At 57.8% G+C, this 16,647-nt stretch overlaps 1 protein-coding gene across 2 annotated transcripts; it reads left to right on the top strand.

Moving 5' to 3' along the window:
* On the top strand, nucleotides 1-7,712 carry EFNA3 (ephrin A3). 2 transcript variants are annotated; one of them, XM_061185937.1, is made up of 5 exons: nucleotides 1-184; nucleotides 6,252-6,565; nucleotides 7,036-7,101; nucleotides 7,292-7,369; nucleotides 7,582-7,712. In XM_061185937.1, the coding sequence occupies exons 1-5, from the start codon at nucleotides 57-59 to the stop codon at nucleotides 7,710-7,712; spliced, it is 717 nt and encodes a 238-aa protein (XP_061041920.1). In that variant the 5' UTR covers nucleotides 1-56. The 2 variants fall into 2 exon arrangements, with proteins under 2 accessions (XP_061041920.1, XP_061041921.1); XM_061185938.1 differs by lacking the exon at nucleotides 7,292-7,369.
* The last annotated feature ends 8,935 nt before the right edge of the window (nucleotides 7,713-16,647 follow it).

Raw genomic sequence — 16,647 nt, 5'->3', positions numbered from 1 at the left:
AAGAAGTCGGGAGCGCGGGGCTCAGTCGGGGGGCGGCGGCGGCGGCGGCTCCGGGGATGGCGGCGGCTCCACTGCTGCTGCTGCTGCTGCTTGTGCCCGTGCCGCTGCTGCCGCTGCTGGCCCAAGGGCCCGGGGGGGCGCTGGGAAATCGGCATGCGGTGTACTGGAACAGCTCCAACCAGCAGTGAGTCGGGGGCCCAGGGAGCCCATGCGTCCCGCGTCAGTGAGAGGGGGAGGCCTGGGAAGTCCTGGGGGAACCTGGGGTGGGAGTCCTGGGAGACCATAGCTGGGGGCTAGGAGGCGAGGGAGAGGGGGAAACACTCTGTGGGCATCTATGACACTCGGGGGGTGTCTGAAAGAGGCTGTTAAGGTATAGTAACCAGGGCTTGGGCCGTGCTGAGGAGGCTGCTCGGGGACACCCCACCCTACCTCGGCTTCTCTCCACACCCGCCTCTGGAATAGCTTACCCCCACCCGACAGTCCCCCCATCTTCCTCTCCTTCGGCCGGGCTGGGATTTGGGAGTACCAGTGTGCTGGGGATAGGCCGCCGCACTTGGGGGACCCAGGGGTGACCTGTTTTCAGCCGTGAGGGTTTCAAGGGGTTCTGTCTATGACCGCTGCTTTTAAAAGTGGAGTCCAGAGCTGAGGCAAGGAGTCCGACCAAGCACCTCCTCAGAACGAAGGCGAATGGGTTACCCTGGTTGTATGGATAAGCCCGGTTGGGGTGAGCTGGGGCTGGGCCGCCAAGTTGGGGGGCTCTGGAGGTGCTGCTTGGATAGGATGGGAACGTGGGGTACCGGCGAAAGGGAGGGAGGCAAGGAGATGGCGTGTCACACACACACACACACACACACGCCCGGGCTGGGGACGGCGTGTGGCTCCAAGAGTGAGCGGGCGTGCGCGACTGTCAGTGTGCGTGTGTGTCTGAGTGTGTGATTTGTGTGTCTGCGTCGGCGATCGTCTGGGGGGGGGGAGCGGGCGACGGGTCGGGGAGGGGGCTGCGGTCGCTGTCCGCGTGGCCGGCCGCCTCTGGGCTAGGGTGGCTGGCCGCGGTCTGGGCGGGTGTCAGGGCGGCCGTGTGGTTTCCCGGGGTGTGTGAAGCGGCGGCTGGGTGCCGGCTGCGGGGCCAGGTCCTCATTCTGCTCAGTCCTTGCTGCCCTTGTCTTCTCCTCCCCGCCGAGCCGCCGTGTGTATCACCCCGGCCGCCTCCGTGTGTGTCTCTGTGTGTGTGTGTGGGGGGGGGGGGGAATCCCTGGGGACACGGGGGTCACTGTCACACCTACCCAGGCGGCGGCGGTGGCACTGTTTCTGGCTCCCCACCCCAGGGGGCGACTCGGGAGCAAATGGCGAGGCCCCACGGGAGGGGACTGAGAAGGCCGGGCGGCCGCGACCCCCAACCTCCCTGGGGAAGGAGTGCCGCTCGCCGCTCCGCTCTTTGTTGTTTGGGGCTCTGCGCCTCCCCCTCTCTCCCTCCTCGCGCCCGGAGTGTCAGACTGGGGGTGGGGATGAGCCAACGACGCCCCCCTCTCGCTTCCCATGGAAACCTCGGGGGTGGGGATACGGCCCCTCCCCCCCCGGACCGGGACTCGGAGAAATCCGGGGGGCGCTGGGGGCTGACTCCCCTGCTCAGTCTAGCTCGTCCCCCTCCCCCAGACTCACACGTCCGCCCCCCACCCCGCTAGAGTCTGGCGGGGGGCGGGGAGCAGAGAGCGCGCAGGTGAGGGGCCCCGGGTTCCTCACCACCGTCAGGGCACCCCCATATTCTTAGGAGAAGCCGGAGCCAGGGGGATGCGGGAATGGCGGGGGGGGGAGGGGGATGTTGTCGATCAGGTTCCCCTCCCCTCATACACCTGGGCGCAGGTGAAAGCCCTGGGAGGGGGTGGAGGAGCCCAGGTTCCCAGAGCCTCCTTTCTGTCTTCCCCGCTCCCCCACAGGTCTGGACCGGCAGAGATGGGAGGGGGCGCGCCGCCGCCGCCCCCGCCTCGCTTCCTCCGCCTTTGTTGCCGCTGCGCCCGGGCTCCCCGGCTCCCTCACTGCGGCAGCCGCGGCCCCATAAATCGTGAGAGCGACGTGCTCCGGAGCCGGGAGTGGAGAGGGCCAGGGAGCTGGGGGCGGGGCCGGGCCGAGCCACAAGCTCCCGCGCCCCCTCCCCCCGGTCACGTGAGCTGGGCTCCTGGCTCCCACCCCCCGTCACTTGCCGAGGGTCTCTGCCCCTTGGGATCACGTGGAGAGGGTCTTGCGACCCCGCCTCCTGGGGGTCACGTGGGAGGGTACTGGTGGAAATTGTGCGCTGGTCTCTTTGACAGACCTGGGGGCAGTGCCCTGCACAGCGACCGTGATCTCGCTTCCTATCTCCCACTCAGCCCCGCCGTTTGGTCCTCTGGAATAGGCGAGACCTGTTCCCAACCTGGCCCAGAAACTAGGGATTGGGCGAACTATACTGGAGGAAAGCGTGAGAGTGTGAGGTCGAGGGGTCCCCTGAGCCCGGAATCGAATTGGGGGGGGCAGGACTGGCCGATGGCCAAATATATGCGCCCAGGCCCGTGTTTCATTTCTTTGCAGAAGTGTGCAAAGGTGCTGGTCTTCGCCCCTATCTCAAGAAGCGTACGGAACATCTTTCTCTAGCTGTCTCCCTACCTGTCTCTTTATCTCTGAAATGTTTCTGTTGCTTATCTCTCTTTCATTCATACATTTATTGAACAAATATTTATTGAGGCTATACTACGTCCCTGTTGGTCTTTCTCTCTCTCTCTTTCTCTCTGTCACCGAGTCTCTGCCCTGAACCCCTTCCCCGTCCCTGATATTCTGCTTTGCGTCTCTCCGTCTCCGTCTTTGCTGTCTGTGGGCCTCTCTGGAGCGGCCTCTACGTCTCTCCCTTTCTCCAAGCCTCTCTCCCGTCTCATTCTCTTCCCTCTCTCTCTCGGTTTCTGGATCCCTCTCTTTCGCTGTGTCTCACTCCCTTTCCCCTCTCAGTGAATCCGGTTTCTGTTCATCCCCCCTCTCGGTGTGCGTCTCCCCCTCTCTCCATTTCTATGTGTCTCGCTTTCGGCGGGTCTCTCGCGCTTCTCCGCCGCTGCAGATCAATAAACCTTCGCCGCCGCCGCCGCCGCCGCCGCCGCCGCCGCCGCTGTCGCAGGGAGGAGGGGCGGGGATATGGGGCGCGCTGATTTTCTCCCATCCGACGCCGTTCGGAGAAGCCCGGGGCCCAGTCCCGGGCTGGCAAGACCCAGTGCGGTGGGGCGCCGAGGCCCGGGGCGCCGGAGGGGTGAGGGGGTGTCAGCGTGCACGCGCCGCCCCGCGAGCGTTCTCGCCACTCACCCACCCAAGCCCGGGTGCGCGGACCCCACGCCGCACACACGTGGTCAGGCCTAGTCTGCTGGGGTGAGCGGCGAGCAGCCTCGGGGGCGCGCGCTAGGGAGAAGGAGAACCGGGGTCCGGTGTCTTTATCCCTCCTCCACTTCCTTAGCTCTGCATCCTGGCGTCTAGGGGTGGGGGCAGGGATTTAACAAGTTCAGCTCTCTGGGGATCCTTTCCCTACTCCCTGGTCTGTTAGACACCCTGTTTACCTGCCCCTAATTGCCCCAGGGGGAGAGGTTTGCTCCTTCCCCGCTCCCCCGCCGCCCACCCCACCAGGCTCGAACGGGTAGGGCACTGAAGGAGTGAAAGTGAGGGGTCGGAATGCGCACCGGGGGCGGCGAGAGCCGGGAGAAATGAAATAACAGGGTGAGGGGGCACCCCCTCCAGGTGGGGTGTGTTGACACGCCTTTCTGCAAGAGAAGTGGGAGGCTAGGAGGGGATGAAGTGAGGAAGAATAGAGAACTGTTTGAAGGGGCCGGCACGACCCAGTCCCCAGATCCCAGCCTGTCCTCCTCTCCCGTGGGGCGGGGCATGGGGTGTGGCTCTAGGTTAGAGAGGTGCGGCCCTGGAGGGGGGGTGAGCTGTGGCGCTAAGCCGGGGCCTAGCGGCACCTCCCTCTTCAATGCCAAGGCTGGGAGGATGACAGATTCAGTTAAAGCGCCCAAGCCAAGCAGACACCTCAGGTCTCCCAGGAGGTGTGGCTGGGGATTCCTGGCACCCAGCCCTTTGCCCCCTGTCTACCAGCTACCAACTGGGCACAGTCATTCCACAAACAGTTCTTTCTCCCACATGCCCAGCTTGGGGGGGGAGGTGCATTTCAGGGGCTGTTCCACTCAGCCCAGGGATGGGAAAGAGGTGGCTTCTCTTCAGTTGTGGTTGCCCAGCAACCTTTGTATAAGGCTACTCCCCTCTGTGTTGAGGAAACTGAGGTACCTGTTTGGCTTCCTCTCTGCTAGAGCAGGGTGTGTTGTGGAGGAACTGGTCAGTGCCCTAGGGAGGCGCTACTTCAGAGTAGGGCTGGAAACCTGGGCGAAGCTCAAGGACAGAGGCCCCAGTGTGCCTGTGCAGCTGCTCCAGGCCTGGCACTGGTGGCCCCCTCCTCAAAGCCTGTGGAGAAAACAGTAGACTTTGGGCTTGGGGCTAGAGAGGCAAACCTGGGGTGGTGGCTGGGAGCTAGGCCTGGTCTAACCCGTTTTCCTGCTCCCAGTGCCCCAGGCAGAGACTCCTGCCCACCTGAGTGCCAGGGCCAGGGAGGGGCCAGAGTGACCCATCACTCCCATGGGAACCAAGTGGGGCTGGTGGTATTCCTGATGATTCAGGGAGGCTGTGCCCATTCTTACTGGGGTGCTCAAGCACCAGCTCTTACCTATCTGCCTTACTGCTAGGCTTGGAAGGGAGTGTCTGGGGAGGGGGTGGCACAGGCAAAGCCAAGGAAGTAGGCTGAGGTGAGGAGGGACCCTCAAGGCCCCATGCCATCCAAAGGCCTCCAAGCTCGTTTCCCTAATGGACCTAATTACTGTTTGTGGAACTGGGAGGTGCCTGGCGACATGGGGAGTGAGTCTCTCCCCTCAGGGAGTTCCAGGGACCAGGGACCCCAGTGGTTTGATATTTTGCCAAGTACCCCATGCCTTCCTGTGTCCACCACACTCCCCTCTCACTGCCAAGATGTGTGCATTCTTATGCTAAGGAAAATAGGGGAAACTCCTGCCTACTTCTCTGAGTTTCTTTCTCCATTCAGATGTTTCTCCCATCCCCACACCACTCAGTACCACCATGGAGAGCAGTAAGACCAACACTTTGATGATAACTAGCAAGGCAGGTGGGGATTACAAGGGACCCAGCATCTGCTTCTCTGCTCGTAGAAGGATCAGGGAAGTAAGAGGCACAGCCATCTTGTCTGGGCACTATGCCCACTACTTTTCCCAGCATCATCATCACCTGGGGCGTTGGCGTCCAGGTTGAGGAGGGAGGTGTATAGAGACAGAAGTTTTGGCTGGTTAGCGTGACACCACATGGAGCCGTGGTGTTGAGTCCCTTAGCTCCCTGATCTATTATGTCACGTTATTGGGGACCTAATTGTCCGTGGCCTCAGGATGGAGGTCAGTGGGACTCAAGGTACAGAGGCCAGTCATACTGTAGAGGGAGCGTGTGCCAGTGTGTGTGTGTATGGGAAGAGCAGGAAGAGAGCTTGAGATTGCTGGGGTCAACCAATACTGGCATGCCAGTCCAGCACACATATCACCTAGTTTTTCTATGTGTATGCCGCCTATGAGTGGGCGGTGGACATATTTGTGTGTGTGCCATAGAACTTGTGCATGTATATGCATGAAGCCTCCATACATGCGTCTGTGAGGGCAGGTCCTGTCCGACTCGCCTTTGGGGGCGGACTGGCAGCAGCAGGAAAGCATGCTGGGAGAGGCGATGGAGAGTGCGCATCCCTCGAAGGGATCCCTCCCACTTTCACACACTTCCATTCCTTCTATCCTTCCTCCCCACTAGTGAATTATGGGGGATGGACAGAGGAAATTCGGGCCTGGGTCTGGGAGTCGCAGGGGCCTGCGCCGTTTCTGTGGTAACCAAAGCATACGTTCCCTTCTTCCCTCCACCCTTCTCCCCCGCCTCTTTTCCTTCGGAGGCCGGCCGGGCTTCCCTGCGCCTTTGCTACCCTCTGGTGGCCACCATGAGAAGGGCAGAACAAGGAGTGGGCCTGGAAGGATAGTGGGGGGACTGCCGGCACTAGGGCCCTGGGGACAGAGACAGGGACTGAGAAGAGAGGAAGCTCAGAAGAAAAGCCGGGAGGCTCCGAGGACCCTGGGGAAGGTCTGCGGAGCGGTGAGGTGGAAAGTGGGTTGGCTTTGGGTTTGTTCTCTCTGACCCGCTTCCTCTCCCCACAGCCTGCGGCGAGAGGGCTACACGGTGCAGGTGAATGTGAACGATTATCTGGATATTTACTGCCCGCACTACAACAGCTCAGGGGTGGGCCCGGGGGCGGGGCCGGGGCCCGGAGGCGGGGCGGAGCAGTACGTGCTGTATATGGTGAGCCGGGCAGGCTACCGCACCTGCAACGCCACCCAAGGCTTCAAGCGCTGGGAGTGCAACCGACCGCACGCTCCCCACAGCCCCATCAAGTTCTCGGAGAAGTTCCAGCGCTACAGCGCCTTCTCTCTGGGCTACGAGTTCCACGCGGGCCACGAGTACTACTACATCTGTAAGTGACGGCCAGGCGGCGGACCAGGGCGGGACCTAAGAGTGCCAGGGAGTGGAGTCCCGAGGGGCCGGGGGCGGGCCAACGCTGCAAGGCACTAGGTCTCCGTCGCTTGGAGTGATACCTCGGGATGAGGCGTTGGGGCTGGGGACCTCAGGGTTCCAGCTCAGAGTCGTGAGGCTAAGAAAGAGGTTTAGTGGCACTCCGAACTTTGGGTCGCAGAGTCACTGTTTCTGTGAGGGACATTCCGGGGCCGGGGACTCAGGGGTCATTGTTTCTTGAGGGATGGGACCCAAGGGGCTTCTAGGGCTGACGGCGGAGCCACCACGACCAATGCGCAAAGGGTGGAGGAGGTACTGAAGGACACTGCCCAAGAGGGGCAGTTTGGAGGGGGTGAGAAAGAGAGTTTCTGAGCGAGGAGGGCACGGGGTGTAAATCTGGAGAAAGCGACTCAGGCCCAGTCTCCTCCCCAGCCACGCCCACCCACAATCTGCACTGGAAGTGTCTGAGGATGAAGGTGTTCGTCTGCTGCGCCTCCAGTGAGTATAATAGGCTCCCAGCCGTGACCCCATCCTCGGCTCCCCTGCTTTGGGGCTCCCCTGGCTTCCTGGGGGTGGGGGCGGAGGGCACAGGCGAGGGGGACTCGCTCCTCAGCTGTAACAGGGGGAGGGAATCCTGGCCCTGACTATCCCCTCCTCTCTCCCCCCCCCGCACCCCCCCCCCCCGCAGCATCGCACTCCGGGGAGAAGCCGGTCCCCACTCTCCCCCAGTTCACCATGGGCCCCAATGTGAAGATCAACGTGCTGGGTGAGTCTGCGCAGCGCCCTCTGGTGGCCACTGCTGGAACCGCAGCCCCCTCCCCGGTGGCTGCTCATCTTGCATGTCTTTCCCGGGGGCACCGATCTTTACCACCCCCGTGGGTGGTCACGTTCCCCGCTCCATTGCTGCTGCCGCTGCCGCGTGCCCCGCCCCAGCACGCAGCACAGCTCTCACCAGTCTGTCTATTCATCTATCCACAGAAGACTTTGAGGGAGAGAACCCCCAGGTGCCCAAGCTTGAGAAGAGCATCAGCGGGACCAGCCCCAAGCGGGAACACCTGCCCCTGGCAGTGGGCATCGCCTTCTTCCTTATGACACTCTTGGCCTCCTAGCTCTGCCCACTCCCTTGGCGGGGAGAGGTGGAGTGGGGCTGGGACAGAGCAGGGAGGCTTTGGCCTCTCCAAGGGAAGCCTAGCCTTGGGGCCTAGACCCCTCCTCCGATGGCTGGAACTGGGGTCTGCACCATACATCTGTGCCCACCCCTTCTGCCCCCTCCCCACCAAGTAGGGCACTGTAGTGGACCAGGCGCAGGGACAGCCAAGGGTTCCAAGTGGCCTTGTGGCTCTGGTAATGTTTGGTACCAAACCCGGGGGGCCATAAGGGGCAGTGCTCAGGACTCCCTGCCCCCTGGTACCTTTCTCTGACCCCTGGTGCCCTCCCCCCTTGAGAGAGACAAATGTGCCCCAGAGAGAGCAAATCGAAGTGTGGGAGACACCCCCAATCACTCTCTTCCAGGGGCAGAACATGGGGAGGGGACTGGATGGGCGAGGGGGTGGCACCGCCTGCTGCCCCCTTCCCCTGTTTACAGCAATAAGCACGTCCTCCTCCCCCTACTCCCACTCCCAGGATTGTGGTTTGGATTGAATCCAAGTTTACAAGTAGACACCCCTGGGGGGGCCGGCAGTGGACAAGGTTGACAAGGGGTGGGCATTGGGGTGCCAGGCAGGCATGTACAGACTCTATATCTCTATATATAATGTACAGATGGACAGAGTCCCTTCCCCTCCTTAACTCCCTGACCTTCCTTGACATCCCCTTCCAGCTTCAGACCCCTTCCCTACCAGGCTAGTCCCCCCCCACTGGGGGACCCCCTGGCCCCTCTTTTGTCTTCTGTGAAGACAGGACCTATGCAACGCACAGACACTTTTGGAGACCGTGAGACAACAACGCCCCCTCCCCTCCAGCCCTGAGCGGGGACCCAGCTCCCAGGACCTTGCCCTGCCCATCCTCTGTGGTCCCCACCCATTCTCCTGGGCCTTTTTCAAGTGCTTTGGCTGTGACTTTCATACTCTGCTCTTAGTCTAAAAAAATAAACTGGAGATGAAAATAACTGAGTGTGTGTGATTTCCAGAGGCCATCACTCTTCTGTACATTGGTTAAATAAACCCCACAGGTCACAGGGCCTAGGGAGGGGACAGGACTCTAGGGCCAAAGGGTCAACTGAACACCTTGTTCTGTGGCTCATCTCCCCTAAGGAGGCAGCTCTGTGTGAAGGGAGCACCAAGGGCTTCCGAGCAGGGCATGGATGACTTTGGGTAACTCATTCAACCTCTCTGAGCCTCAAGTATCTCATCAGAAAATTTAGGTTATAATACACTTCTCACAGGGTTGGTGTGAAGATTAAATGGCAGAGGGAGTATAAGGCTCAATCAGTGATGGTTTTCTCCTTTTCTTCCCATTCCATTCTGTAACCAGAAGTTCTTGACTGGAGTCTATGGATTTCAGGGGAGTGTGAACCTAGATAGGAAAAAATTATATCTTTATTTTCACTCGCCTGTAACTGAAATTTAACATTCTCCTACGTACTTGGGCAATAAGCCACAGTAGTGGGCTTCCCTGGTGGCTCAGTGGTTAAGAATCCACCTGCCAATGCAGGGGACACAGGTTCAAGCCCTGGTCGGGGAAGATCCCACATGCCGTGGAGCAACTAAGCCCGTGTGCCACAACTACTGAGCCTGCGCTCTAGAGCCCCTGAGCCACAACTACTGAAGCCCACGCACCTAGAGCCCCTGCTCTGCGACAAGAGAAGCCACCGCAATGAGAAGCCTGCGCACCGCAAGGAAGAGTAGCCCCCGCTCACCGCAACTAGAGAAAGCCCGCACGCAGCAACGAAGACCCAACGCAGCCAAAACTAAATAAATAAATAAAATTTTTTTAAAAAAATGTGAAGGTAAAACAAAGAAGCTTTAAAAAAAAAAAGCCACAGTAGTTTTAAGAGCGCCTGTGACTTTGTAACAGACACAGATGTGTTCAGACTGCGTTATAGTTTTTGAAAATATCTCAAAATATCATTTACTCTCATCACTACTTTGAAATAACCATAGTTGTTAGATCTTGTTTTTAATGTGTTAATAAAGAAGCATATATATTACTATACCAAAAAATGTAAATGTTCTGATAACTGTGTTTCAATATAATTGGTTTCCTTTATAATCCTTTGTAATTTTATTTTTTTCATTTAAAACATTATGGCCAAAAGGCTGAGAGTTTGCTGGTGTTGGAGCCGCACATAACTACAGCACCCTACATCCATCAGGAGAGTGAGGGGACAGAAGGCAAAAGACGGGACAGTGGCTGAAGCAGTCAAAAAGGTCACAGCCCCACCTAAGCCCAGTGAGGTCAGGGTTGTACAGGTGGGCACTTCAGGAGGGCGGTGAGGGGTTGCTGATAAGGGCCAAAATCTATCCAGGCTTCCCTTGCCCAGCCAAGCTCCCTGGCCTAGGGAGGGGGTGCATTTTTCCTCATTGCCAAGCAGTGACTCCAGCCCAACCAGGGCACTGTGTGGGCAGGCTGGGTCCTGGGTGAGTGCCCCTCCTGTGTGCCCTGTGGCTCTTGCCAGCTGCATTGTGAGTCTCTGAGCAGCAGGGACTGTGTCTTCTCCCCCTCTGTACTCATAAAACATGGGAAACGGAATTTCGACTGGACCGTGGAGAGTGGGTAGGTTTCCCACTGGCAGAGCTGGGAGGAGTGGGGGTGGGAGGGCAGGTGGGGAAAGGATCAGGGGCAGCCAGTGCACTAGTCTGAGGCTCCCTACGTGGAGACAAGACTTGAAAAGGTAGGCTCATCGATCTAGTCATTCATGGATTCAATCGACATTTATTGAGCGCCTGCTGAGTGCCAGGCCCTAACCTGGGTACTGGGGATACAAAAAAGACAGTCTCTAGCCTCAGATAAGCTCATAATTTCACATGTGTTGATATGTGACGAGGAATCAGTGACACACACACATATGGCAATATAACCAGGTGTAACATGGGTAAATGCCAGGAAGCTATAGGAACATGGGGGAAAAAAATCACACTCTAGCCTGGGGACATAGGAGGAGGAGGTACTCATAACTGGGGCCCTACTAGGCAGTCTTGAGGGCCTTGAAGGCTGAGGAGTGTGGGCTTGTCCCATAAAGAAGCCCAGGCTGCAGGCTCCCTCCAACCCCAGGGCTACGTGGGGCAGGAGCTGGCCAGCTGGGATGAGGAGGATCTAGTGGGTTCAAAAATCCAAGAATGGGAAGGCTGCAAAAAGGCCAGGCATTTGGGAGCAGGAACTAGACCAAGCCAGCTTCCATTCACTGAGCGCCTACTACGTGCCAAGCACTGTGCCCAGCGCTTTACATGCATTGTGTGCATCATGCCCTTGGAAGCCTTACTACCCCAACAGCGCAGATAGGAAAACTTGAGGGTCTAAGAGGCTATGTCCCTCAAGGCTGATATTCCAAATGGGTCTGTCTGTCGCTGTACTCTGACCATTGGACCCTGCACCACCACCTGGAACCCTTTCCCACAAATTCTGATTGCCTCCTCCCCTCCATCAGAGTCACTCAGAGTTTTCGGAGAAAGACATCAAAGGACTTCAACTCTGGATTGGGGGAGCCAGTCCAAACCCCACATTTTACATATGTGAAAACCGAGGCTCAGAGAGAGCAAGTGACCTGCCCGCAGTCACTTAGATGTCCATGGCAGAGCCAGGACTGGAGCTCAGGTTTCCTGAGCCCCCATTTTTTCCTATCATATTGTGATGCCCCAGAAGGGAAGATCTGCACCTTCCCAGGAATTGGAGACTGGTCTTTGAAACCCCTTAAGCCCCCACAAGCAGGGATTAAGGAGGAAGCACGACTCACTTCAAAGATCTCTTTTCATTTCCCCCGAGGCTGGGGCTTCAGGAAGTTCTGGGGTGCTGCTGGGATCCCCCTCAGGCAAGGCTTTGGTTCCCAGACCATGTAAGATGGAGTGGGATGAGGGCTCAGCACTTAGATGCACAGATGACATGACCCTGAGCCCGCCTGGCACAGGGCCTCTGCCTTGTGGCACCAAGATCTGCATAGCCCAGGGTGTTCTGGCCAAGGCAGAGGTGAGATGATGCCAGTGGTGGGCCTGAGGGCAAGGGCTGGAGGTGCGAATGAGGGCAGGGGTGGCAGGAAGGAAGGAAGGGGGCCTACGATCCAGACTCAATACCTGCTGATGGAGAGGATAAAGCAGGGGAGGAGTGCACAGAACCAAATAGAATAGTTTGGGTTATGGGACTGAGCAAAATACTGGGGGGAGGGGGACAGAGGGCAACAGGACAACAGCAGGGCAAGGGAAAGCCAGGCTAAGCCACCTTCTTCCTGCTGCCACATCCCAGCACCTGGGATGCCCCTAGAATCTGCTGATGGCTGCCAGATGGTGCCCCAGGACCTGACATTCTGCTAGTGTCCTGTCCCCACCCCAAAGGACAGGGCCCTGAGGCCAGGGAAGTTCAATTCAGTGAGCTGTGCCAGCTCCAGACTGGCAAAGCCAGCTCCAGATGGCAGCGTGCCCACCCTGAGCAGGGTCCTCTTCCTCCTCGTTCTCTTGTTCTGGCCGCCTCCACAAGGGCCTCAAGAGGGGTCATATCAACACACGCTGGAATTCCCAGAGGGTCCTCATAGGGACATCCCGGGACACAGCCAGACAGAGACTCTCACATGGCCCCTTCCTTCCTGCCCTCCCCAGGGTGAAAAACAGCAGCCACAACAAACAACTCAGCACAGATTTTGGCTGGTGGAGTGAAGTTCAGAGCCAGCCGCATCCTCCCCTTCTGGACACGAGGTCAGCAGGGCCGTTTGCAATCCAGGCTGGGTTCAAAGCCTTGTACCCTGGGTTGGGGGCCTACAAGGGTGGATGCTGGCCCTTGAGGCGAGCAGAGGGCTGCGCTGGAGGATGCTTTAGGCTCAGCCTATTCTGGAGCCTGGGGCAGAGTGGAGACATCCCAGTCCATCCTCCTTCTCAGAATTTCTCTGACCTCTTACACCCTTCTCTCCCTCCCTTCAGTTCTAGATGCTATGCGGCTGAGAGTGGACTTGGGCCAAGTCCACACCTGTCCAGCTTAGAGCTACTCAGCCCCAAAGCCTTACGCGGTCTCCCTTGCCATCCTTGTTCTGCCTTATTGGCAAACCCAGGAGCATGGGCTGAGCTGGGGGGACATGGGTCACGGGTTAGATGTGGTGGTGCCATGGGCTGGGATGGGACAGAGATTGAAATGGAGGGACATGAGCTAGGACCAGGAGACATGGACTTGGATGGGGGGACACAGGTGTGGATGAAGCACATGAGCTAGGTGGGGGGGGGGGGCGGCGAGGGCTAGCATGAGAGACAGAGGTGGGAAGTGGTGGGAACACATAGGCTGGGTAGCTCAGCCCCTGGATGACACACTGGCAAGTATGGTGCTGACACAGGGAACAGCCCAGATGCGCTGGGGCCAGGCCAGCCAGGACACTTTGGGTCTAGAGCAAGAAGAGCAGCTGCAAGCAGAACCCAGCGATGCTGGCCTGAGATCTGAGCCGGGGAGGCCTGGCCTCTGGCTTAAACAGAGGTTGGGGGAAGCGGGGGCAGATACAGCCCCTCCTCTAGAGGGTCAGCGTCACACTTGGCTTTCACCACAGCACCTGGCCGGGGTTAATTACAAGGCTGTCGCCAAGCCTGTCCATAAGAGGGTGGACGAACCGGCCTGGGGACCTGCGAGAGCTCAACTCAAGTGGCTTTGGGTCCCCCAACCTGCCCCTGAGAGGCTGGTGTTGGCCAGGGGACGCTTCGGCTTCACATTCGCGCTCACGCACAATTTTGCACACTTCAGTTCACACCCGGTCATATAACCTCACAACCTTGCAACCCCACGCATTCAATCAAATTCCCTGCTCTGAGATGGGGTGGGGGGGGAATGATAACCCTGAAGGGGCCTCAGAAAGGAAGGCAGGGGCTTTGTTTACACAGCTGAAGTGGAAGGGTCCTCCCTCAGCCAAGGGAGCAGCTCAGGCAGCACAGGCCCACCGGCGCCCCCCGCCCCTGCAGCCACCCCGCGGGCAGGCCCCTGACACACACCACTTCGCCACTTCCACACACATTCCGGCGTGCATGCTCAACACACTTCAAAGCCACACTCCTACCCTTCACGAGCACCAGGCACGCACAGGAAGGCCACACTGTCTAACACACTCAACAAATGAGAGCCCACACACAGGTGGAGGGGCTCACAGGCACCCAAGCCACACTTGCACCCAGGGTCACACAGGGTGACACGCTTGAGGACTGGCATCCGACAGATGACAGTTGCCAACACAGACCATGCTGACGGTCCCAACTAAGCAAACAGTGTTTCGTGCAGGGAAGGGCAGCAGCCAAACCGGCTGGACAAAGTCTGGAGTCCGGGAAAATCTAGGGGAGGGAGAGGGTGGGGTGTGGGAGAGAGCAGTGCCACATTCACGCCCTCCGGAACCTACAGGTTCCTAGGACCCCAAGGATATGCCCAGACACACTCACAGACACAGGGCGAGGCAGGGGCTTCTCACCCACGTCCATACGTACACAGAGACATGAGTCCACACCGGCATTAGACACAGATGCCCACTGCAGTTCCTCCCAGGGGCCCTGAACAACCCTCCCACTCCTGCCATACGCTGATCAATAAGGAGACACCAATGAAAGGGACCCCTCTCTGCACACCACGAACACGCCTTCACACACGCGCACCAGACCCTGAGCCTGGGGTAGGGACCCGGGGAGAGACCAACACAGCCTGCCCCGCTCTCTGTGGGCCATGTCCCCATACCTACCACCCCGGGCACCAGCACGGCCCACTCTGGGCACAGACCCCCCAGACCCTGCCCTGGGCCTGGAGGGTGATCCTGGCACCCCTCTGTGTCCCGAGGCCTGTCACCTGGGGGCTCTTCTAGGGCTGCCAGCACCTGGTCTGACCCCTAGAAAGAGCTCACAACGCGCCTTGGGAGCATTCTTCACTCCTTGAGGGCTAAGCACACCCCAGGCGCTATGCTAAGCCCTGGGCGTACAACCCAGAGGGAAAGGGCCACTTGGCTGGGCCTGTGGGCAGGGCCGTCAGGGAAGGCTTCTGGAGAGATGAGAGGCTTGAGGGATGGGTGGTGGATTGCCAGCTAGCATGTGGGAGTTGGCTGGCGCACTAGGAGGGAAGACAGGCCCGGCAGAGGGGGCGGCTGACCAAAAGGGCAGAGGCTGTTATGTTTATGTTTCATAGCATAAGCAGTCACAAAAACATTCACACTCGCAGCAGAGCACACCCTTTTCACACAGTGCACCTTCATGCACACACACCACCACCACCCCCTCGGGCACGAGTCTGCTGTCCCATTCCCTCCCGGGACTACCCTGCCGGCGCCGCTCCCACAGTCTCTGTGTGCATGGCGCCCCCTAGAGGTTCTCTCGCACATCTGCGCCCGGGCTGAGGGGCCGCCTGTCGTGCGTGGGTGTTCTCTGTGACACCCTCAGCGAAGGAGTTTCTTCTCCTGGGACAGGTGGCTGGGCAGCTGGGAGCATCGGAGCAGCCCGTGAGCCTCCCAGCGCTGGAGACAGCGGGGAAGCCAGGGAGACTGTGGCCGCCCGGGGCCTCAGAAGTGGCAGGTTCTCTTGTAGCCAAGAGCACTTCAGCAGAGGCCTGAGTTAAAAATAGGCTGGATTTACTGCCAGAAGGTGGCAGGAGAGGAAGCGCTTTTCTGACAGTACTTATTCTGTCCTAAACACCTGGAGGCTCTGTGGGACATCCCCCCTGCGCCCCCTCCCACCCTTCTGGCCTGAGGAACCCAACCCAAGCGCTCAGTCTGCAGAGCGGGCGGCCAACATGCCCCTGTGGATGCTTGTGACCGTGACTCCATTTTTGGTCTCCTTTATTATCTTATTAAGCTATACTTTTAAACGTGTGTGTGTGTGTGTGTTTGTGTGTGTGTGTGGTTCCATAAGATTACAGAATGTATCTTTAATTTATCATAGACTATCTTCTTCAAGTAATATTATACCACTTATAGTGTAAGCACCTTACTTTGTCTATTTCCCACCTCCTAGCCTCTGTGCTATTGTTGTCCTGCATTTTATTTCTATATATCCCATAAATTCCACACACATTATTGTTTTTGTTTTAATCCCTCCACTATCATTTAAAGAGAATTTTAAAATAAGAAAATAGTCTTTATATTTACCCATATATTCACCATTTCTGGTGCTCTTCATTCCTTTGTGTAGATGGAGATTTCCATCTGGTATCATTTTTCTTCTGCTTGAAGGACTTTAAATCTTTTCTTTTCTTTTTTTTTTTTTAAAGACAAACACATATTGTGCTTTTTTTAAAAAATTATTTATTTATTTATGGCTGTGTTGGGTCTTCGTTTCTGTGTGAGGGCTTTCTCTAGTTGCGGCAAGCGGGGGCCACTCTTCAGCGCGGTGCGCGGGCCTCTCACTATCGTGGCCTATCTTGTTGCGGAGCACAGGCTCCAGACGCGCAGGCTCAGTAATTGTGGCTCACGGGCCTAGTTGCTCCGCGGCAATGTAGGATCTTCCCAGACCAGGGCTCGAACCCGTGTTCCCTGCATTGGCAGGCAGATTCTCAACCACTGCGCCACCAGGGAAGCCCTAAATCTTTTCTTATAGTGCAGGTCTGCTGGTGATGAATTCCTTCAGCTTTTGAATGTCTGAAGCATCTCTATTTCATCTTCAGTTTAGAAAGACATCTCCACTGAATTCTAGGTTGACAGCTTTATCTTTTAGTACTTTAAAGGCGTTGCTCCACTGTCTTCAGGCTTGCATTGTTTCTGAGGAGAAGTCTGCTTCTCTTTTTCCTCTTTACTAACATGTTTTTTGCTCTGGCTGCTCTTAAGATTTCCTGTTCATCGCTGATGTTCAGCAGTGATTAAGGCAGATTATGATGTGCTTTCATATTTCTTGTGGGTTTGTTGAGCTTCTTGGATATATACGTTTATAGTTTTTATCAAAAACACAAAGTCTTTTGGCCATT

Source organism: Eubalaena glacialis, chromosome 3, assembly GCF_028564815.1.
Source record: "Eubalaena glacialis isolate mEubGla1 chromosome 3, mEubGla1.1.hap2.+ XY, whole genome shotgun sequence".
Taxonomy (NCBI): domain Eukaryota; kingdom Metazoa; phylum Chordata; class Mammalia; order Artiodactyla; family Balaenidae; genus Eubalaena; species Eubalaena glacialis.
The sequence above is the reverse complement of the archived record's forward strand: the minus strand, read 5'-3'. Positions and strand labels throughout refer to the sequence as shown.